At 36.3% G+C, this 23,460-nt stretch overlaps 1 protein-coding gene across 1 annotated transcript; it reads left to right on the plus strand.

Annotated features, from left to right (window-relative positions):
* Nucleotides 1–7,608: 7,608 nt before the first annotated feature.
* On the plus strand, nt 7,609–14,142 carry LOC131033485 (peroxidase 67-like; the record flags this gene model as incomplete). Its single annotated transcript, XM_057964723.2, has 3 exons — nt 7,609–7,824; nt 8,156–8,341; nt 14,134–14,142. Coding segments are annotated over exons 1-3 (411 nt in total), but the record flags the coding sequence as incomplete, so codon positions are not given.
* Between the last annotated feature and the right edge of the window lie 9,318 nt (nt 14,143–23,460).

Genomic DNA, 23,460 nt, shown 5'->3' on the forward strand with positions numbered 1-23,460 from the left:
TTTGTTTTGAAGAATTAATCATTGGTATATTCATATTTGCATATTTGCTTTTACTGGCAAATAGGTCCAGGGTTATCTAGGGTTACACCGATAGGTTTATCTTTTCCATATCAGCATGGCACGCTGTGGAGATGATTTATTATTGTTGTAAATGAATTAAGCTAACATGTTCAATTGGTTATTGCATCGGATATTATATTGTTTCTAAGAAGTTTTTATTGTAATATCTTGTAGAGCCAACCTACTAAAATTGGTCTTAGGTTATGGTATAAATGTAAGATCTTATTTGCAAGATCGAATGGGGAATGCGAAAAAAGAATTGTGTGAAGTTATATGCGAGATTAAGTAGAGATATACACGAAGACATCATTTGAAGGTGAAGATAGGTTTTTGTAGAAGCATATCAACATTACACCAGTACTGAATCCAGCATATGAAGATGCTATCTTGTGCAGTACATTCCTATTGGATTTAACCATCTAATTGTAGTCAGTGTGACTCCCATTTTGTGATTGAGTAGTGAGCTCTAGGCTGTTGGCCTTTCGGCATGTGCAGACCCCATTTATGTACACTTACTATCTGTAGTAGTATCATCTGATTGTGGGTAAGGTTTCCCACCATGGTTTTTCTACTTACAGGGTTTCCACGTACAAATATTGGTGTTATGTGTTGTGGATGACTTTATATTTACATTTAATGCATTAATCCTTATCGGTAAAGCAATTTCCTGTTAACACTGTCTACCGACATACTTAACTGGTTTACTGGTATTAAGCATTAAGTTGGTTAAACAGTTTTTGGTTTAAATTTATTAGACAACTGATTCACCCCCCCCCCTCTCTCAGTTGTCTCTAGGACCTAACAATCTTATGTATTTTCTTTGTGTCTTGCATTTCTTTTACATGTTTTGTATGCATGCTTTATGCCTTGTTTATTTTCAATTCGTGTTTGCTTTAAGTTTTCTTTATGCTTTGTGTGTTTCAACTTCATATTGGGTATGTTTGATAAGTACCTCATTATTACTTTCTCTATACTTCACTATGGGAATGTGCATAAGCTAATTCCTCACTAAAGCGGGGCTAAATGTATCATTGTAAGTTATATACCCCTCACAATTTCATGCAATGTTTAACACTTCTTTTGGTGTTGATCATATGAAAATATGCCTATCTTGGGATCCGATTAGAAAACTTGGACACTGATAGTTCGGATACTTAATATAAGTACAGATCCAATAGCCAACAAGATGAGAGGGGGGGGATGAATCATACAAACTTAATCATCCATAAAAACATCAGATTCAACCTCGGTAACATATATATCAGTAATATAACGAAAACTGTTAAACATGCAAACTCAAAAGCATATGAACAATATAAACCTCATAACACCAGATTTAACATGGAAACCCAAATAGGGAAAAACCATTGTGGGATTTCGGACCCACTAAGAAATATACTCTTCTAGAGTATGCTCGGTTAAAAGCAAATCCTATTAAAGATTACAAACACTTTGCTAGATGTGACCCTGTTAAGGGATTTCCCTCAGATCTATTAGGATCTTCACTTTGTTTGAAGTGACCTTGTTAAAGGATTTCAAACACTCAATCAGAATGTCACCTTGCTAGAGGGTTTACATATAAGACTATTAAATCCACTCGGTTAAAAGATTTTCTGTCACTTTCACAAAATAACAGTAATAAAAATCTATCTGCAACTTCACATCTAAAATGCTAAAGCAGATTCCTATTTGTTCAATACAATCTAGACATAGAACTAATCTTGTCTATCTATTGGGCTTCTATACTCTATTATTCTAACAGGTCTTCAAGCTTCTGTGCTCAGTAATCACTATGTAGCATTCCTGTGCATACACTTGCCCACATCCATTATTTATCAACAGTTTCCTATTTATAAACAATTAGATAACCGCTTAATCTCCTTGATCACATTTCCCATGATCAATCATAGCCATCAGATCTTCAATCTTGTCCAGGTTCAATGCATCTTTCGATCTGAAAACGTTTTAGCCTGCCTTGGAACTTGCATAATAGTCTTGGAACTTGTGCTAGGGTATTGCGGTTCAATCTGAGCTGTAGATCTTCATGCCAACTTTCCATTGCCTTAGATTCGTTAACAAACTTCTTCCATGGCTCACCAATCATTTAATCCACTCCAGCTCATCAACTTCCTTCATTAAATACCGCATGTAAATATTTAATCCATTCTGTTATAGCTCTGTTACAACTCGGTAACAACTCCGTGAATACTAAACTCCACTCGGTAGACATTCCGCCTTCATTAACCGATCGCAATAACCTTAGGGTTTACCGACTAGGTTCCTTAGGGTTTACCGACTAGATTCTTTGCTTGATAACATAGTATAGTATTAACCTTTACAATTTACAACATATGTATGATGTTAAAACAATATAAAACATCATGATCTCATCATTGTCTGACTCGATAGTAGTTGCCCATTGAATACCTTATTCATCCCCTTATTCATCATATTCTTTCCTGTGTCTTTTACCGACATCTTTTTAATCTTCATATCATACTTCTCAAGATATGGCAACATCATACTGAATTAGAAAATCAATTTCTTGACATCAATGACAAAATAATAATATCAAGACAGTAAACATCTTTAATCAGTTATATCCATAATCATCAACAACCTTCTCAATATCCTTATGAAATGCCAACAATCTTTCATTGTCTGTTATAATGCAATATTGCCAACAGGACACATCCTAGCCCTTTTAATTGTCAAATTGGGTAGGACGCATTTTTCCTATGCTAATGTCCTCTAAATTTGGACCATTAAATTTCTAAAAAGAGATGGACACTAGTGACCAACGTTTGTTTCCTCCCAATTCAGAAACAAATTTGAAAGTTTGGATGTCAACGTCAAGCCCTTAATAAATAAAATTTTGTCACTGATCTCTCTTGAAAGGTTTTTGAGAGAAGGTATTAGTTGTATATTTAAAAATAACTCATTTTCTCATATAGAACACCTTCTAGGAATCTACTCTCTATAAGCACTATTATCAGCAATCGAGCAATATAAATATGTCTAGATTCAAGTAATCAAGGCAGGTATCAAGTAGAGAAATCTAAATATTACCAACAAGCATACTAAGATATTTTATCAAGAATTATTTGTTGTTAACAAGTTGCACTAACATCTTGTAGGAATTCATGAAAACAAGTCTACATTACCTTACATGAGATTCCTGAGTGGATTCCATGCACAAGATAATAATATTTATTTATGTTATTTATTTGTCTTTGCTCCCATAAGGGCATTCACTCTTTATCATCACCATATTTTTTCTTGTAGAGGTGGGAACACTAACATAGGGTTTGACTTAGGAAAACCCCTATACAATACAACTTTTTTCTTTTCTTTCATGTGTGTGTGTTTAGATTCAAAGTATTTTGATCACGATAGTGGTATAGATTAGACAAAGTAGATAGTGACAAACATTCTCAAACCTTGAACAATAAAAAAAATTAGGACACCAATGTTAGGTATTGATGTTCAAACACATTTTTATTTTTTTTAGGACAACAACCTAATATCCTCTTGAATCCATCTCTAATATTGGCTTCTATCAAAATAACCTTCTAGACAAGTATTTTAGTCTATCACAATCAATACCATATTTTATTAGCAAGTTCTCTATATTTCATTTCCAAATCTACAACTCTCTTCTATACTTTTGTTTAGTACTTTATGTATTATGTCAATATTGTTAGATTTAACCTTCTTTAGCTTAGTTCATTTCACACATTCAACCAATCCCTATTACATACAAAAAAATAGAATGTGTTTCCAAGACAACTTGACTCTTCTTTATGGACAACAAGCTACAACCACTCACATCTCTAATGTTGTATGGGTGAAGGATTGACCTAGGTTATGTTACCTTAGAGTTTCTTTTCCCATATCACAAAAAAATAGTAGGGAATTATTATGGTTACCCATAGTCCACAAATCAAGTAAGCTTAAGAGAATAGAAAATTACTATAACAATTTAGAATGAAATCACAACAAAATCATAAGATTAAAGTTGGAACTAACAACATGGGCATAAATCAAGTGATTTAAAGGGGATAAATGTTGGTTCAAATAATATAAGTTGACGTAGATGTGAAATGAAGTAAAATAAAATTCAATAAGCAATGGAACACACAAAAATAGAAAATTCTTGTAGAAGATCATGAGGAATGAAAATATTCTTAGAATGTCTACTAATAAGGCCATTGAGAAAGCATAAAGCATAGCAAAACATATTTTTTGTTATGTTTCCGGACACTGCTCTTATTTGCTAGATTTTCCAGGCTCTGCCCGTCTGAACTCTTAGGGGTGATCTCATATCCATGTACTTTTTTTTGTGAATATTGTATCTTATTTCTTAATTAATACAATCTGGACTGCCTATTCAAAATCATTAGTGAATCTTTTGAAATCAAAAGTGGACCTCTAGTTAAAGAACAACAAGGACATGTGTAATCTATAACAAGTGTACCGAGCTAGTTAAAGAACAACAAGGACATGTGTAATCTATAACAAGAGGCAAGTTAGTCTCCTTTTTGAAACATCTCAATCACATCTTGTTTCGATACCAAATCTCAATCCTTAATTTTTACCACATTATCAATAAATCAAAATTAACATCATGAAAAAAATCAAACTAACTTCTTGCTTTACCTTATCCATTATATTTTTTATATCTATTTATTCAAAGTAACATATATACTCTCAAACTTCCTTTAAATTCGCGTTTAACTAACCTTTGACCAAAGATCAACTTAATTGTAAATGTATTAATTTCCTATAATAACTTTAATGTGAATTCTGCTTACATATTATTTAATAACATTCCATAGAGTTTGTGTATAAAATATGTTAGTTGAAGATGCATCTCTATTAGTGCAAGACAATTGTTTGGATACCATATTTAAAATAGAATAATAATAATAAATATAAATGACATATTCAGCTTGGCTTTAACAAACATTTATATTATTGAGCCTATCAATTCAGGACCTTTAGAAAATATAACTAAGGAATCTACGAAGATTAATCTGATGATAGATTTAACAATACTATTATAAAATTCAACAAGACTATAAAGTCAAAGCCTTCACACTTTCATGATTGTTATGAAATCTATAAACTAAATTAGCGTATGCTAAATACTCGGGAGACTTAGGCAATGCCTGGAAGTTGACGTATGTGGCCCTTTTTTTAATAGTTTTAGACAATAATTTTTTATAGTTTGTAAACCCAAACTTTATATTTAAAATATCTATCGATTTCACCGAGAGTTGTTCCCCATGACTAAACATTCAATGTATTGGTATATGTTTTCATATAAGCTCTCAATTTCGTATGTTGATAAGAGAGTAGAGACTAATTCCTAAACATAATTTGTAGCCCAAAATTTCATAATCAATTTGTAGAGTAACATAAATGCAACACACCTAACACTTATTATATCTTACATGGGGAGGATGTATAGAATTTTTTGTTTATTGTAAATATGTTAATTGTAAATTTGTTTATTAGAATAATATATCATCCTTTCCTTTCAAGTCCATCTTAGGATTGGATAATGATGTTTCTAAAGTTTTGGTTTATACTTGTGTGTGAATTGTTAGGTTGGGGTTTGGCATCACATAGGGTGTTGATGTTGAGTTTTTCATAGACTAGTTAGGACTCGAACTTAGGATCTTTCATTTGCTATTGGATTTCTCTACAATTAAGCTCCTGGCCGCTACAGAACCAATACATCTTTGATTCAGATGTGGATTATTTTCAACACTCCTCCTTAAGCCATACTATACAATTCTTGGGGCTCCTATACTAGCTTAGCTCTAATGTCATGTTGAGTTTTCTATAGACCAACTAGGACTCGGACCTAGGAGCTTTCATTTTCTATTGGATTTTTGTACAACTAAGCTACTAACATATTGATCACCAATTCATCTTTGGTTGAGGTGTGGTTTGTTTCCAACATTCTCCTTAAGCCACTCTCTAAAGTTTTGGGGGATCTTAGCCTAGCCTAGCTCTTATACCATGCTGATTTTTTCATAGACCAATGGGAGTCGAACCTAAGACCTTCCATTTATTGCTAGAGTGCTCAGCCATTGAGCTACTAGCCTCTATAGGACCAACCATTTATTTGAGCAACCATTTAATAGGCTCAAATATTTTGATAGGCTCAAAAATTGATAATAGATGAGACACTTTAATTTGACTAGCTCTCGTTGGGTAAAAATTTCAGCTTTCATCCAAAGATTGATGTTGTTTCAAAATGGGTTATAAAAAGATGATGTGTGGCTAGTCAATTATTCTTTCTTTTTTCCTTCCAAGATTTGGAGGAAAACTTGCAAATTCAATAGGGAGGTCCCTAGTTCCTTGGTAACTCTATCCTTTTTCTTATGAAACATTGATCAACTAGTTTCGAATCTACCAAAAATATCCTTTGTTTAGCCTCTATTTGGGTTAAAATCTTAGGGCTCCATTTGCAATTTCGGCATGAACAAGTTTTTCAACGTATAACGAATTCCTTTGGTTAGTTTTATCTATTGATGATATCATGAAGTCAAGGAAATGTTTGGTATTTACTAGATTTAATATTTTGTTGCTGTTAACAAGAAGCTTTTGAAGGTTATAAATCTTTACTTCAAATATGGTGCTTGGGAACAAAAGATCCGCTATGAGTCCTCCTTGCACATGTGCATATATTGTCATAGAGCAAGGCACTTCTATTCTTGTCAAAGTGTCAAAGAAGAACAACCTAACAAAAGAAAGGTTGTTGATATTGGGACAAGCCCTATGGAGAAAGAGTGGGGAAATGTCCTAAAGGACAAGTGTATGTCTAATGTAGCCACTAATTGTTGGTTGGTTGAATTTGGTTCCTCTTCAAGGTTGGCCCTTGAAAACCTAGACTACACTCAATAGAATTTGTTGTATAGGTTTGGATTTAAACCTTTTATTATTGAGTTTGGGTTGCTCTATTGCTAGACTCTACTATTTCTTTGGGGTCTCTTTGATTTTTTTATAGTTTCAATGTTCGTGCTTTAGTTTTCTAGTCTCATGTGATTGTTCTTTGTTCCTATTGTAAAGGGTTTCGTGGCTCTTTCAAAATCCTCTTCCTATTCATAGCTCTCGTAAACAAATGCTCTAACAAAAAATATTTTTTATTAAAGTTAAGTTGTCCATTTTATGAAATAACTTTTTGTCTTATTCTCTCAATCCTCTATTGATTAAGTTGTAATTATTGTTAGTTTAGATTTTTCTTTTTTCAATTACCATTTAATAGCTTTCAATATTCTTGTATCCACCTTATTTAATATTATAAAAAATCTTCCAAAATACTTTTTATATTGAATAGATAATAATAAACAATTTAATAAGTAATTCACTTGCAGCCTATGAGAGTAATCAATTAAAACGATAAGTATAGGGGAACATATATGAGATCATGAATATTCTCATAATTTCAAACTATATTTAGCTTTTGAGTCAAAAATAAAACTCCTCAGCCATTATAAATAGTCAAAACTCTCAAATCTTTCCACAGCAGGCGTGATGAGAAGTAAGAAGATGATTGAATGTTTTGCCTTAATGCTTGTACTGTGTTCATGTTGGAGTTCTGTCAATGCCCAACTCAATTCAACATTTTATGATGAGACATGTCCGGGGGTTTTCTCCACAGTGAAAGCAGCTGTAAAACAGGCAATCGCCAACGAAACACGAATGGCTGCATCCTTGCTTCGCCTTCACTTTCATGACTGTTTTGTTAACGTAACAACTTCAAACCCTTTTCATTATATCATTGGCTTTCTCTCCTTGTTGCATCATCTTAGTATGGTCAGTTTTTCTTTGATCAGATTTTAACAGAAAAATGGTTTCACTGAAAAAAACATTGCACATTGTTTTCATTTTAGTGTGAAAGTCTTTCATGTTTTGTTACAAATCTTTCATGTTTTGTTACAAAATATTTAGATTAATGTAAGTTTAAAATGTGTATTTTTTTTTTATTTTTTTTATGTTTCATATCACATTTAGTGATCTATCATTAAGAAGAAAAATGAAGTTGGATTGTAGAAATATCTTTAAAATATTTGATTTGTAGGGGTGCAATGGATTGATATTACTGGACGATGCAGTCAACTTTATGGGAGAAAAGACCGCAGGTCCAAACAACAATTCTGTGAGAGGATTTGACGTGATAGACACCATTAAGGCTCAAGTGGAAGCAAATTACAGTGGAATTGTCTCCTGTGCTGATATTTTGGCCATTGTAGTTCGTGATTCAGTGGTAGAAGTAATTATTTTGTCTTTAGAGCTTATTCATTACATAATTCTGTAATGTTTTATTTGTCTTAGGCTGAAACTGTTTTAGTTAAGAGATAAGGACTGAGGGGTATCCATTCCATCAAATTCACAATAGACATGATTCCAACCTCATCCAATATAATATCGAGACCTTGCAATCAACCATACTTTACCTCTTATGAACTCATTCAAAACCATTTCTCTATAATTTTAAAAATAGATAACCGCTGATTCTTAAAAGTTCTTTTTTCTTCTCTTTCAAGCCCTCCAACAAGTAATTTTTGTTATCTATTTCAGAAATATACTAAATATGCTCTGAAGTCTAGCCTTTCACTCTGTACTTCTTGCCGAACTGTTTGTATCAAGGTTATAAATAGATGAATGAATGAGCATGTTTGTTTTTCTATTGCTAGTCTGGAGGGCCCACATGGGATGTGCAGCTGGGAAGGAGAGACTCTACAATTGCAAACTTTAGCGGTGCAAATACCAACCTTCCTGGTCCCATATTTAACCTCACCCAACTCATCTCAGGTTTTAGTAATCAAGGTCAATCTACGAAGGACATGATAGCCCTTTCAGGTAAATTTCTTTTGAAATCTAAATGGACAAATCCTTTCTTCTGCTGTTAAATAATGAGGTGAATGTTTAATTGAATTCAGGTGCTTATACCATTGGTAAAGCTCAGTGCTTCACCTTCAGAGACCACATCTACAATGAAAGCAACATCAATAGTGCATTTACCTCTTATCTTCAGGCTCACTGCCCTTCCAATGGTGGAGATAACCTCCTGTCACCCATAGACACACAAACTCCCACTACCTTTGACAGCTACTATTTGCAAATCTCTTACACAAGGAAGGACTCTTTCACTCTGACCAAGAGCTTTTTAATGGAGGGTCTGCTGATTCACAGGTTAACACCTATGCTAACAATCAAAGCACTTTCTTCATTGATTTTGCAGCAGCAATGGTGAAGATGGGAAACATAATCCTTCTTAATGAAAGCAATGCAGAAGTCCGGACCAACTGTAGGAAGCCCAGTTAAAATATATTCTATTGTGATAAAATAAAGGCATCCTAGCAAATGGATGTCACTACATTGCTTGAAATCTTCTACTCTGCATATGCTGTACTATTGGGCACCACCAACTCATAATCACCCTGCAAAGCATCTGTGGAGATTATTTTTTGCAATTGATTCAAATTGATAATGGGAATTTGGCCTAGCAGAATTTGCAGGGTATTGTATTAAGCTTCTGAAAATTGTGGACGTGAAATATGGAATGGATTAAAAACTATAATAATTTCTAATATATGCTCAGTTTTAACTCTAAAGAAGAATTCAAAATAGTAGACATATTCAAACAACGTTTATCACATATGTAAGTGATGCTGACTATATTGCCATTAAAAGGTTGGCCATATGGCTGGGTGTATTTTCTCACTTGTACGTATTTACAATTATTAGACAATAATTGATGTCTAATTGATTCATTGAGAATTGATAAAAAAAAAAAAAGGTAAATAAAAGCTCTGTAACCAGGAGACGCGTTTCCACCTTCCATGTCTCCCGCCAGATTTCTGGCCATCTCCTGCGCATCTCCTCTAGGAAAACGCAAGTTATAGGGTTAAAAACAAATTCCATCATTCTGAGCCACCCTAGAAGGCTACAGAAGTTGCCTAATGTCGGGTTTGCAAATCATGGCAATCATTGGTTTACATTTGTTTTCAAAATTTAAACCCTACAAGCATGGCATTCAATGAGACCATTTCACATGCATTGTGAATGCTTGCATACATGTCATGTCAAAATTCTGTGTCACGATATTTTTTTGGAAATTATTAAAAAAAAAATTAAATGACGTTTCCAAGTACCCACGTTTTTGTTTTTTTTGAAAATTAGTCAAACCAATACCAGTACCAATTTTCAAGTATGTGACCTTGATAAAAGAAATAAGACATTATCGATTAGATTTTCTAATATAATTGCTTGAGTTTTGAAACACTACATAATTAGATGATAGGGATTTTGCTTAAACTTAGCTATTGGAGATCATCTTTTGTGGTTTATCTCACTTTTGAAGAATTAGACTTATAGTAGTCAACTCCGAATCATTTATGAATTTAATATTTTTAACCTTACTTCAATCTTGTATTTCTAGAATTCATTCCTACATTTCTATTTTTTTGAACTTTTTGTGTAAATTTGATTCTCTTATGTGGCCTTTGATCTTTATAATTATGGTCTTAGAAATTTATTTGTCTTTGAGATTTGAATAAGATGGTGTTTATACATATTGTTGGAATTTATTGCAATAGAAGAGGAATGTGATTAACTTCCAATCTTATATCTTATTGAAGTGTCTCATAAAATTAATGATTTTTAATACTTCAATTTTGAACCTCCTTTTCTCACTAAAAGAGGGGTAAAAATTTATTGAACACAAAGAGAGATACAAAACAAGAAGGGCCAACCGCCCACTAAAGAAAAAAGCACTACACAACCCTGTCCTTATCCACTAAGTTATCCAGCATGTGAGACAATTTTGGAGATAATTGTCCCCTATCCTTCAAATTAATGATTTATAATACTTCAATTTTGAACCCCTTTTTTTTACTAAAAGAGGGGTAAAAATTTATTGAACACAAAGAGAGATACAAAACAAGAAGGGCCAACCGCCCAACAAAGAAAAAAGAACTACACAACCCTATTCTTATGCACTAAGTGATCCAGCATGTGAGACAATTTTGGAGATAATTGTCCCCTATCCACAATTTTCGAACCCCACACTAGTTCAAAAGCGCATTTGGCCAAACAATCTACTGCTCCATTCCACTCCCTAAGAATGTGAATAAAAGTAACAGAGTCCAAAGTGTTAGAATTAATGGCAGTCCCAAAGACACTGAGAGGGGGGTGAATTAGTGTCTAACTGGTTAGCAGAATATTTAAACTTATTAAGAACTTTGTATCCCAAAACAGTGTACCAGTAAATAAGAATTAATGCAACAAATAAGAATAACAGAAACAACATAGAAAACGCACCATAACACAAGATATTTAACGAGGAAACCCGGTGTGGGAAAAACCTCGGTGGGATTTGTGACCCACAATATTCACTCACTAGCCAATGAATAAATATTACTTAGAATGAGGGGCCTGCACATGCAGGAAGGCTAGCAGCCTAGAGCTCACTACTCAACTACAAAACAAAAGTCTCACTAACTTACAAAATGGATTATCAAAATCCAATACAATGTACTACTTCAGATCAGCATCAACTATGTCAGGTTCAGTACCGGTTTAAGCTCAGTCTATACCCAAAAACCTTCGTTGTCAACTATATCACCTTATACAAAAATATCATCTATCCTCTCTCTCGCTCATACATCAAAATGACCTATAAGATCTCATACATATATGAGTCTTTTATAATATGCCATGTCGGCTTTTACAAGAGATAATTACATTATGAAACAATAAACAAAAGTTTTTTTCATGTCGGCTTGAGTGTCAGTATGCATTATTGTCGTAGTCGGTGAAGTGTCTGTCAGTGTATGTAGAAGTCTATTGCCGATGTCGGTAACTATCGGTGGGTTGACAGATGAATGTCAGTTGGTTGTCATCAATGACAACATCAACTATTCTCATAAGAGTGTAGAATGCCAACAATCTCCCCCTTTGACATTGATGGCAACACTCATGAGAAAAATCCAAAAACTGTTCCAAAAACTGAAGTTCAAAAAGTTTCCAAAAAGATGTGCTCCCGTTGAGAAAATGATCTCCTCTAAATAAGCAATTTTTCTCTCCACTACTCCCCCTTTGACATCAATGACAAAGGTTGTCAATGATGAATACTAAGAGGGGGGGGCGAATTAGTATGCCAAAAATCAATGCACTAAAACACTTAAACAGTCTGAAGATAAACCGGTAAATGAGTTTAACAGACAGACCGGTTATCACACATGCAAACCAAAATGCAAATAAAGCATTCACCCACAAAAGCAATACAACCACAACACAAGATATTTGACGTGGAAACCCAAATGGGAAAAACCACAGTGAAATGGAACTCACAAGTCACTGTCTGCAGAATAGAGACCAGATCAGTTAAGGTTAGACCAGTTAAGGTCTTACAATGTTCTTCACCAAAACAGATCTTGTTAGGAATCTCAATCTCTGTTAGGAGATAAGTCTGATTAAAGACTACCTTGCTAGAGGATTTTAGATTCACAGAGGTGAACCACCTTGTTAGAGGATTTTACAAAAGGCTTTTGGGCCTACCCGGTTAAGGGCTACAAACTTGTCAAAGATGTGAGTAATCAATAAGTGTTTGATCTATCTAATAGCACAGACTGCTTGGTTAGATCCAATATAGCTCACAGTTAATGCATTCCAACATTACTTCAGTCTTCTCTGTCTCTCACTTAGTTACAACTTGATCTTCTTAGATAAGATCGTTCTTACAACAACTCATCAACCACCTTAAACCCTAGCACAACATAAACCCTTTCAGCAACACCATAAAACCCTAGACATGATGTCCTTTTAAAGGAATTTGATTTCATGTCGGTCCAATAGGATTACATTACAATTTCCTAGGTTCAATGAATCTAGACATACTCAGTAACATGACACAAAAAGCACCGTCAGTGTGTCAGCACCGTCAAACAATCGGTGGATAGGTAACTCATCACAAAATGTCGGTTGGTAACTCATCACAGAGTATTACCGGTTCATACAAAATACCGGTTGCCAGTTTGACAAAAGTGAAGACTGGTAAGAATGTGTTATGCTACTTTGCTCCCTCATACCACTTGAGATCTACGAACCGCTTGGGGTCGACATGCCGTTCAGACCGGGAAGCACATTCTGCAAAATCACCAATAGTCTAAAAACTAGAATACAACATACTGGTTGGAACAGATATCGGTTGAGCTCTAGCTCATACATATAAAGGGGATCTCAATGCAAGTGTGTGTCCATCAATGACAATTACAACATAAACATCAAAAATGCCAAAAATCTCCCCCTTTAGCATTGATGGCAACACTTAGGAAAATAGAATTTTGACATCTAAGTGTTTTACAACAAAAACATGCCATTAACAAAATTGCTCCCCCTAAGCATATACACTGTCCCTTAATCAATACAATGTATAGCAGTTTTGCATACAGAACATAAACATTGAGATATCAGAGCATAAAGCATATATCAAAATTTTAAAGCCAGATACTTCTCCCTATTCTTCTCCAAAATAGATAGAGTACTTCTCCCCCTTTGCCAACAATGACAAAGTACCACTGAACAACCTTGTTTCCATTTGATATTAAAATAATAAGAGTTTATGACAACAAGGAATAATACTTGTCAAAAACCGATTTATAATCCTACAAAAATTGTTTCATTGATAGAGACCAGGACTCAAGTAGGGAGGTGGCCACTTCTTTCTCTATTTGCATCTGGGATACTTGTTCTTCCATGGCATCAACTATGTTCATCTCTTGCATAACTGTCGAGGCATCCAGGTTCAGATAACACTTCTGAAGAATTTGCAGATGTGGAAGTAAAACCAGTCGTAGCTCCTGCAAATCTCTAGACCGTGTACTGATTTCTTGTTCCATTTTGGCTGACTGGATCTGAAACCAGTGAACGGTTTGCCCATAAGTTGCAAAGGAATCATAAGGTGGCTTAAATGTGCTTAAGTAAGACTGTAAGTCCATTTGAAGCTTTTGCTTTTGGGCTAGCACATCATCGTAGAATAGATTGGGTTGACAGATTTTGCTTAGCAGTAGGTTTCCCTCATCCAAAGCATCCCTTATATCCTTTTGGTCTTTCAGCATTTCAGACCGGAGTTCATTCAACTTCTTCACCAAAGCAATGTTAAGAGCCTTTTGATACTCTTTCTTGACATTTGCCTCAGCTGCTTCTTCCAGACTCTGCACCTGATCATCCACTACAGTACATAGTAGCTTAAGTTGTGCTAGTGTTGATTCAATGTTGGGAAGATTGGTACCGGGGATCAAACCAATAAGGGTGTCTACAGCCGCTTGAATTATATCTTGCTCCTTTTTCCTTCGTATGATTTCAAGGTGCTCTTGAGCAACCTTGATGCTCTGCATTAGCTCTGACTCACTTGCAGACTGGAGATCGATAGGACTAGAGATATCAGCCGGTTTGGCTTGACTCCGGGTTGCCTTCAGAGTCTCCATCTGTGTGCTCTTCATCACTTTCGCTGCCTTGTCTGCTTCTTCCTTCTTCTTTTTCTTTGCTTCCTTCTTCTTTTCTTGTTCCTTGTCTTCTTCTTCTTTCTTTTTCTCCTCAGCTTCCTTCCTCTTCTCCTCTTCTTTCTCTTCCTCTTCCTTCTTCTTCTTTTCTTCTTCCTTCCACTTTTCCTTTTCTTTATCTTCCTCTTCCTTCTTCTTCTTCTCTTCTTCCTTCTTCTTCTTTTCTTCCTTATCCTCTTCTTCTTTATGCTTCCTCTCATCTTCTTGCTTCTTTTTCTCTTCATCTGTTCTTTCCTCCTCTTCCTCTTTTCTCTTCTCTTCCTCTTTCTGCTTTTTCTCATCTTCATCCCCCTTCTTCTTCTCTGCTTGTTCCTCAGCCACTTCCTGTCTGTCATCGGCTTTCTCACTACCCTGTTTAGCCTATTGCACCTATTCTGTTCCCTCAGAAGGTATGTCCTGAGTGACATCTTCTATGTCTAGGGTGTCGACATCAATAGTGTCGATTGGTTCTTCAACCGGGTTTCCTTCTTCATCAAAAACTTCATCCAGTTTGGATATAACCGGTTATTTTTCTGCTTGCAGGTTGGCCATACGTGCTTTGTGAGCTTGGAGAGCATGATTCATATGCTGATGAGTGTCTTTTTCAACATCATCAATTCTTCCCTCTAATAGCCAGAGTCTTCTTCTCCTTGTGAAGAAGAGTCCCTTATTTTGGTCCAAAACATCAAATAATTCTGAGTTTGAGAGGTCAAGAAAGTACTGTGCAAAGACTTTCTCTCTAATCTCCTATTCTTTTTCTATGGAAATGCACCATTTATTATCTAATGCCTTATATAATGAATCCAGTGTCTAAGATTTAATCTCTGATGGTGATCGGTCATTCTTACACAAATAAATAATAATTTCCTGTAGTACTTCTTCTTTCTCCTCATCACTAAAATCATCATAGTAATCTACTAAATCATGAAGTAATTTTCTCCTAATATTCTTTACTGTTCTTTGACAATGTGTCAAAGGTTAGTATGAGGAGATATCGATATTTACCGGTGTAGACGCTGCCAATTCATTCTTCTTCATCTTTTTTGTTTGTCTGGCCTTCTTTGGCATTTCATCAGACTTAGTCTCTTCAGAGTCCAGTTCATTCGACTTAGTCTTTCTTTTTCTTTCAAAGACTTTTGCTAGTGCCACTTCTGGTTTCTTCTTTGTAGGTGACCGCTTGGTCACTCTTGGAGTTGTAGTAGTAGTCGGTGTCGATGCTGCAGGCACTGCTTTTGCTTTTTTTGCTACCGGTTTTTTTCCTTTCTTTACAGAGGGTTCATCGACCAGTGCAATCCTTTCCAGATAGGTTCCGGTCCTTTTTGCCTTAGGATCAAGAGGTGAGGCAATAAGGGTTGAGGCATACCCTTCCAGCATATCGTACATCACCTCATAGCCCATTGGCTCCACTTCTTCCATTCTAGGGTCAACAGCCTCCATTAAGCATTTGTCCACCTGGATGCTGAAACAGATGTCATCTTCATATTTCTTAACAATGTCACTTGAGATCCTCATTCTCTGGCTCATCTTCCATCTAAACTCATCAAAATATTTGTTCAGCACATCAGGGTAACCGGTTTCGATAGCTTGAATGCTTTCCTTGATCTGCTTGGTTACCGGTTGGTCAGGAGACCACTGGACATCTCCTACTCTGGGAAAGTAGCCCTGGAAATAGAAGAACAACCCAAACAATAGTTGTCTGAACTTGAATCTCAGTGTATTATCCTGTTTGATCGACTTCAGATTAGACAGGAGCTACCTCTGCATACCAATGCACAGGTCAAATGATGCATCCTCTTTAATCATCTAGTAAGCGGCATTTACCACTGCAGCAGATACAGAGTTAATTCTACTGGCAGAGAATGTTCTATAGCCTATCACCATGCAGGCATACTTAACAAGATCATCCTTGATGGATTTGATTGTCATGCCTCGTGAATCGCTTGTTGAACCAATGAGCTTGGCCATTTCAGTTTTGCTTACCATTCTTAGGGCTGGCACTTCCCCTATGTTGCAGAAATCGGTGACTATGTGAATTGCCTGAAGCGTGATATCATGTGTCCTTTCCAGGTACATCTTGTCACTATGGACTCTGCTCAAAATGATCCTAATATGATCCTCTGTAAAGTCTTCCAGAAAATATACTACATTATGGAGTTTCTTCTTCTCTAAGATACTATATTTCGGTTTGATTTTCTTGTCCTTTCCACAAAACAGACCTAGTTGAGAGTGGATGGCTAGAGACCCTAGGTATTCAATCTTGCAATCAATATAATCAAAAATTCCCTCTTCCACTATCACTCCAGCCAGAACTTGTAATAGAGCATTATACTTTGACTTCCTTTGAATGAAACTTTCAGACTCAATAGATGTACTAGAAATGGTATGAGATGTGGAAGCTATTGTAGGATATTTTAAGAACTCGAAGAATACCTTTAAAATGTGAATTTAGGGCTTTCTGATTCTCCTTCACTCCACACTCTGTCGGTTGTCAAATCACCACTTTGTGTTCTCCACTTGACCGTTTGCAAACTGAATTTGAATCTCTTTCAAGACTTGTCAATTTCTTGAAATCTCAGCTCAAATCACCTTTTCTTCGCTCTGCACTTTGAAAAACTTTGCTTCACTTGAAAATAGATAGTGAGAAATGATTTGAAATATGCTTTTATACATGTCTCTCACCTACCACCATTAATGCTCCTCTATTAGGGCGTAAACCCTAATTTGCCTTTTTACCGTTTCCGGTCTTCTGCCAAGTGATAGGTATCGCATACCGGTTAAGGTCTCTTACCGGTGTAAACCGGGGGTTCGAAAGCATTTTGCCATTTGTTCCCCCTAAGCCTTTTGAAGCTTAGTTTACCCGTTCTGATATTTCCACACTAGGTGCAGAAACCGATTCCTCTTCCAACATTGTTGGTTTCTTCCTCCAGGTTTTGTTCATGTCTGCTTGAACTGTTTCAACATCAATTTCTCCTTCCTGAGTGACCAGTATATCATCAGATATACACTTTCTACTTCTGCAGAATCTTGCAATGTGACCCGGTTTGTTGCAGTGGTAGCAAACCAATCCAGGTGCTCTCCAAGGTCCATTGTTCATGTTTCCATTCTTCCTTCTGCATATTGCAGCAGTGTGACCATGACCATGACAAATCCAATAGTTTTCTCTCCATCCGGTTGCCGCTTGATGGCCACCGCTTCTTGACTGATGATTGAAGACATTAAACCTGTTGCGGTTCCGGTTCACAAAAGGTTCAGGACCAACTCCTTGGGTCCTTTGAGGATATCTTCCGGTGTTGTTCATGACAGACCTGCATTCAAATGCTCTATGACCAAACTTGTTACATGCATAACAATGACCGTTGAACTTATTGGATCTAGGTATATTGTTAATAAAGTAAAGAAAATTATTGTAGGCTTTGCTCCTACATACATTGGCAGTGTGTCCTTCTTTAAGACAGTGTAGCGTCCTAAAATTGCGACACTTGCAATTTCGACTGCATTTGGGTCTTCACAATGGCGGCGCAACGTTGAACCTGAATGGAGACCCCGAAACTTGTTTATAACACCAAAAACTGCATTTTTTTGCACCCTGGCCTGATCCCTCCTTGCACCCTGCTGTCCCGGGAGGTGGGACCATGGCGCCCAGCGCCCTGGTCCCTGGCCCAATTTTGGGCCCGGTCTCTTTTGGATATTGGGTCTTTAAGTTTGCAAATTGGGAAATAATGTTTACTGGTCGGCCCAAGGTCAGAAAAATCAGTCTATCAGCCCTAATTGACAAGTATATAAACTACATTTCCCCTCCCATTTGAAGAGGTAGAAAAAGGAAGGAAAGAAGCAAGAACAAGAGGCGAAAGCGATATTCAAACATTCAAACATTCAAGCATTCAAGCATTCCTTCAAACAATTGAGCATTCTAAGTCTCCATTCAAGGCTAAGTGTTGCATTCAAGACAAGGATTCAACCATTGAAGAGGAGATCACATACAACATACAACATACTACATACATTACACCTTCGCATGTAAGAATACAAACATTCTTACAACAAGGTATCAGTACTTGTTTACATTACAAACATTTACATTTACAACGTTCTCATTTCTTGGTTAATTCCAAAACCGGGGTTTGACCTAAAGGCAAACCCCTCATCCCTAACCCCCCAATCATCCTCTCTTTTCTGTGTGTAGGTTGCAGGTACGCGGCTGTAATTGACGATCTGGAATCCTTGTGCAGAGACGAATGGATCCCCCTTCGTTTCGCAGATTTTCCGGAGGACCGTGTGCACGTCGGGCGCCATTGTCCCGTCAACTTTAGCTCAAATTTGCAGAACAGTACCGTCTCGACATTTTACTACTAATTCCAGGTCCTCAGCTTCATCCCATATCCCTATCTTTGTTTATAAGTGAATCTTTCCTACTTTACATGCATTCCTAGTTCAATCTTTCTATCTACATTCTTTACAAAAGAGGGTATCCTTGATGTCTTAACCCTTGAAACTCATTTAGAATCCAATCTTGCATTGTGTGGGATTGGATCTTGTGGGTTTCAACCCCTCTTTTGAATGTAAATTCTCCCCTAAGTGAAAACCATCAACCCTAGTGACTCTCCCTTCTCTCTCCTTGGAGTTGGGGAGGGGAGAACGACTAGGGTTTGATTTTTTCGCTTTACAGACAGTAAAGCAAACAGGTTTGAATTTTTGCTTACCTTTTCCTTTGAATGTCGGTTGCTTCTTTGATGCTTCAGCATTTGTTCTTGAGGATTCTCCTTCCTCATGTCCAGAGAAACCAAGTCCATTGGTATTCTTTACTGGTCTAGATGACTCAAGCTTTTGCTCTAGCTTGACAGTACTTTTGCTAAACTTAGCAAGTATTTCTTTTTACTCAGAGAGTTCTTTGGAAATAGCAGTATTTGTCTCCATTAGGCTTGCATTTTTTAGAGATGGCTATGTTCAGTTCATCTTGGACTCCTTTTTCCATTCTGCTCTCATGAAGGTGAGTAGTCAGTGCACTAATCTCTTGTTTCAACTTGGAGATCTCATGATCTTTGTCCTTCACCAGATCTTTAGCTTTCCTCCTATTCTCAAGCTCTTGACTAAACCGGATAGTCAGTCCTTCCAACTCCTTTCTCAGTTTGGAGTTTGATTCATTCAACTTATTTACTTCTACTATCATGGCTTCCATATCTGCTTCATCTGCAGAACTATTTTCAGATAGCTCCATCAGCTTTTCTATATGCTCTCTCCTTTTTGCTTGAGATGCCTTGTATTTGACCATAAGATCATCATAGGCTTGCTCAGACTGAGTGAGTCACTGAGTAAGTTTCCTCAAGGTTTATTCCCCCATATCTCTTTCCAAGTGGTTAAACTTATAGAAAGGTAGGCTCTGATACCAATTGATGAATACTAAGAGGGGGGGGTGAATTAGTATGCCAAAAATCAATGCACTAAAACACTTAAATAGTCTGAAGATAAATCGATAAATGAGTTTAATAGACAGACCGGTTATCACACATGCAAACCAAAATGAAAATAAAGCATTCACCCAAAAAAGCAATACAACCATAACACAAGATATTTGACGTGGAAACCCAAATGGGAAAAACCACGGTGAGATGGAACTCACAAGTCACTATCTGCAGAATAGAGACTAGACCGGTTAAGGTCAAACCAGTTAAGGTCTTACAATGTTCTTCACCAGAACAGATCCTGTTAGGAATCTCAATCTTTGTTAGGAGATAAGTCTAATTAAAGACTACCTTGCTAGAGGATTTTAGATTCACAGAGGTGAACCACCTTGTTAGAGGATTTTACAAAAGGCTTTTGGGCCTACCCGGTTAAGGGCTACAAACTTGTCAAAGATGTGAGTAATCAACAAGTGTTTGATCTATCTAATAGCACAAACTACTTGGTTAGATCCAGTATAGCTCACAGTTAATGCATTCCAGCATTATTTCAGTCTTCTTTGTCTCTCACTTAGTTACAACTTGATCTTCTCAAATAAGATCTCTCTTACAACAACTCATCAACCACCTTAAACCCTAGCACAACATAAACCCTTTCATCAACACCATAAAACCCTAGACATGATGTCCTTTTAAAGGAATCTGATTTCATGTCGATCCAATAGGATTACATTACAATTTCCTAGGTTCAATGAATCTAGACATACTCAGTAACACAACACAAAAAGCACCGTCAGTGTGTCGGCACCATCAAACAATCGATGGATTGGTAACTCATCACAAAATGTCAGTTGGTAACTCATCACAAAGTATTACCAGTTCATATAAAATACTGGTTGCCGGTTTGACAAAAGTGAAGACTGGTGAGAATGTGTTATGCCGCTTTTCTCCCTCGTACTGCTTGAGATCTACGAACCGCTTGGGGTTGACATGCCACTTCAGACCGGGAAGCACATTCTGCAAAATCACCAATAGTCTACAGACTAGAATACAACATACTAGTTGGAACATATACCGGTTGAGCTCTAGCTCATACATATAAAGGGGATCTCAATGCAAGTGTGTGTCCATCAATGACAATCACAACATAAACATAAAAAATGCCAGCAGTCAAAAAATAGTCAAACGAGTGCAAAACTTTCACCTCGAAGTCTGTAATCGATCGGTTACAATCAAAAAGATATCTACCAAAACTAGATTTAGACTCTGCATAAACCTTTTGCTATCATTCGGGGTTGCCTCAACCTGTTGGATTGTGTCGGTGAGATATTGCATGTGTTCTACCAGTGATCGTTCTCCTTGAAGTAATGCCTTAGATATTTCTATTCTCTGAGAAATAAGATTGTCAAACTTGGGACCGAGTTTATTTTTAAGCTCTCGGGCATTAGACCTTATCCTTGCCTTTTCTTTCTCAAGTTTATCTAAATTTTCCTCAAAACCTGTCATTTCCTGCTCAAAAATTGATATGTGTCCAGATGAACCAATTACGTTATCAGCTATGTCATTGATTTCTTTATATGTTATACCGATCTCCTTGTCTATGTCCTCTATCAGAAGGTGAGGTTTGCATGTTTCCCTATAAAGCTTTTTGTACTCCAAAATTGTAAAGTTCAATGCCAGTAATAATGTATTCAGGTGTTCTGTACACTTCTTTATGGTGTCATCAAAGAATTTGTCCTTCTCTTTTTCAACTCTCTCCTTTATTGTGTCCTCAATCACTTTGTCAATGGTTACTACATTGTCAGCAATAAATTTGGACAATGTGTCCAATTTACCTAAAGAATCCTTAATATGATTTATGTTACAATTTGGTGCAATCAATTTAAGAATTGGTACAGTGTTATCAATTTCCTTGTAGGCCAATGCATTGCAATCCGTTATCTTTTTTATTGAATCCAAAAGTACCTCTGTAACATTGGTAGGTCTGAATTCACTTGCTGATGTGTCGGATGTCTGACCAACTGCCTTTATTACCTATGTGCTTCCATCAGTTGTAATCATTTTACTTGTATTTTCCTCTGGTGGATCAATCTAGATTTGCATCTCAACCTGCAAGGGTTTCTCAAACTGTTTTTATGTCTTAGTGATTGTCGGTTTCTCTGTTCCATTGTATACCTCTGCCTCAGATTGTTTTCTTGAAAGTTTAACTATCGTTATCTTTGTCTCTGGTGGCCCTATGCTAGCATCTTTACCTTCAGTAGGTTTCTCAGTATCTGACGGTTGCTCTATTTGGGTTGGGATCTCAACTTCAACAGTTTCTACAAGTTTTTCTGTCATGTTGCCACTATCAATATTGTCTTCCTTAACCTTTGAACTATCCTTGTCCACAACAATATTTACTTCCTGAGTATCCACATTCATGGTAAAGAGTATCTCAAATTCAGGTTTTGTGTCATCATGTGTAACACCTTCAGTGTCAATAACCAGTGGATCATTTGTGTGTATCGGTGCAGTAGCCAAAGGTGGTGGTAGATTGTAAGTGATCTTGATGTTTGGAACACCACCAATTTTTCCTTTCCCCTTGTCCTTGTCCTTCTGATACACTTTAAATGTCTTTTTTGGTCAGTTCATTTCCTCTTGTTTTTCCTTCTCCACAAAAAATATATCCCAATTATCTGCAGTTTCATCTGCAATCTCTTTTACTCTTCCCGCCATTAAAATTACTTACTGGTGCCCACTGGCAAAAACAAATCGGTTAGCCTCAAAAATTAATTCATCAATTTCCTCTTTTGAATTAACAGGATGTACAGCTAGAAGTTTTTCAATTTTCAGCTTCTTATCTAATTCCATCACTGCTATCATTTTTGCTTCCAATCTTCTATAGAGTTCATTTGGTAAGTCATCCACAACTTCAATTAAAACCTTTTTATATATGTCCAAGTGTAGAATTATATTGTTCTCAATACTTTACCTGTCAGAATCATTAAATGTATTATACAGTTTATGTACATTAGCCAAATTTCCATCATCAGTTATCTCATTCAATAAATCATTCAAAGAAGGGGTAATTGGTTGTTGTTTCTTCTTTGGTGTCAGTTTCTTGGGCAGTCCCCTTACTGCCTATTGTTTCTTTCTCAGAGTCCTTTCTCTCTTATGTGAAGGAGAGGGTACCGGTGAAGGTTTTCTCTTCCTCCTTTCAACTCTTTTAAACTCTTTTGCCTTTGTTAGGATTCCCAAAGATACTAAGAGGGGGGGTGAATCAGTATCTGACCGGTATGTTAATTTTATTAACTTATAACATGAAAAACATATTAAAACTGTGTACCGGTAAAGCAGAAATAATGCAGCAAAGAAGAACAAGAACCACAACATGAAAAGAACACCATAACACAATATTTTAACGAGGAAACCCGGTGTGGGAAAAACCTCGGTGGGATTTGTGA

Source organism: Cryptomeria japonica, chromosome 3 (assembly GCF_030272615.1).
Source record: "Cryptomeria japonica chromosome 3, Sugi_1.0, whole genome shotgun sequence".
Taxonomy (NCBI): Eukaryota; Viridiplantae; Streptophyta; class Pinopsida; order Cupressales; family Cupressaceae; genus Cryptomeria; species Cryptomeria japonica.